At 40.1% G+C, this 1,173-nt stretch overlaps 1 protein-coding gene across 1 annotated transcript in view; it reads right to left on the bottom strand.

Moving 5' to 3' along the window:
• piezo1 (piezo-type mechanosensitive ion channel component 1) overlaps positions 1-1,173 on the bottom strand; it is a 114,317-nt gene that overhangs the window by 18,867 nt on the left and 94,277 nt on the right. Inside the window, exons 36-37 of the mRNA XM_015387142.1 lie at positions 749-872; positions 517-664 (exon numbers count right to left, since the gene is read on the bottom strand). Of these exons, the coding sequence (XP_015242628.1) occupies positions 517-664; positions 749-872 (272 nt within the window). The remainder of the gene's footprint in view (positions 1-516; positions 665-748; positions 873-1,173) is intronic.

The following is a 1,173-nucleotide window of genomic DNA, read 5'->3' on the forward strand; positions in this document are numbered from 1 at the left end:
CAATGCGATTGTGTTTTATTATTTTAAGTATAAATTGTCTTGTTCCATTGGCAAAATGTTTCTCTTACCTCCTCAATCCAAGAACAAATACACTTTTATTAAGAAAAATGTGATTTATCTTGATTTTGATTTTTTTCTAATTCTGTTTATATCCATTCCTTAACTGTCTGGTAAACTAAAAAGCTTCAAACCCAAAATCAGAGCTAATGTTCCAGAACATCAGTCAGATTATGTTTATTATAAAAGGTCAGTATTGATTTTAACCTAACTAAGTTCAGTCTACACAGTCTGCCAAACACCTTTGCTCTGACACAGATCATGTTTAGCTCCTGCTCCTAATGACTGAGAAATATCCAAGCTTGTCTCAGAAGCAGATGTTTAACCAAAGTTTGTGTTATTCATTAAGCATGTTGGCTGTATTCACACCAGAATAAAGCTAATTGACTTCCCCTGGTCGTCCTTAAAGGTTTAAAGCACTCATTTCTGTTTCCCTGAGGGAATCCGTTCATCTCTTACCCCAAAAGCCCAGAAGCCAAAGATGATGATGACAAAATCGATGACGTCGGTGAGGAACATCAGCGCGTACACATCAGTGGAGGCCCGGTATTTATCCTTGGTTATGCTTCTGAAGAAACGCTGAGCTGGCTGCTTTACGCCCTGGAACCTGAAGAAGAAAACCCAACAGCAGGTCAACAGGCTGGTTTGGTGGCAGTTTTAAAAAGCTCCAGTGACCCATTCGATGGTTTACCCTCTGACGAGGAGTTGTTGGATCTTGTGTCCCACAGCGATTAACCTCAGTGTGGCGTCACTTTTCTTGTCTTTGGGTTTCTTCTCTGGTTCTGTGGCGGACTCTGCCAGCTCTGACAGAGACTCTAAAACAGAACAAGCAAATTAAAACACTGTAAGCAAACATAAGGACCTAAAGCTACTGTATGATTCTTCCCTCTCTAACCAACATAAAAGCGGTTTGGTACCAAGGGTCCAACTGGGAACAACATTAAAGTTCAGGGAAGAACCCAACATGAGGAAAGTCATACAGTCCATTCAAATCGTCTTCACATGGTATCGGGTAACATTTCAATTAGAAACAGATCATATCTCTCCTATCCTGGCTTCTCTTCATTGGCTTCCTGTTAAATCCAGAATAGAATTTAAAATCCTCCTTCTCACATA

Source organism: Cyprinodon variegatus, unplaced genomic scaffold (assembly GCF_000732505.1).
Source record: "Cyprinodon variegatus isolate N-32 unplaced genomic scaffold, C_variegatus-1.0 Scaffold386, whole genome shotgun sequence".
NCBI classification, from domain to species: domain Eukaryota; kingdom Metazoa; phylum Chordata; class Actinopteri; order Cyprinodontiformes; family Cyprinodontidae; genus Cyprinodon; species Cyprinodon variegatus.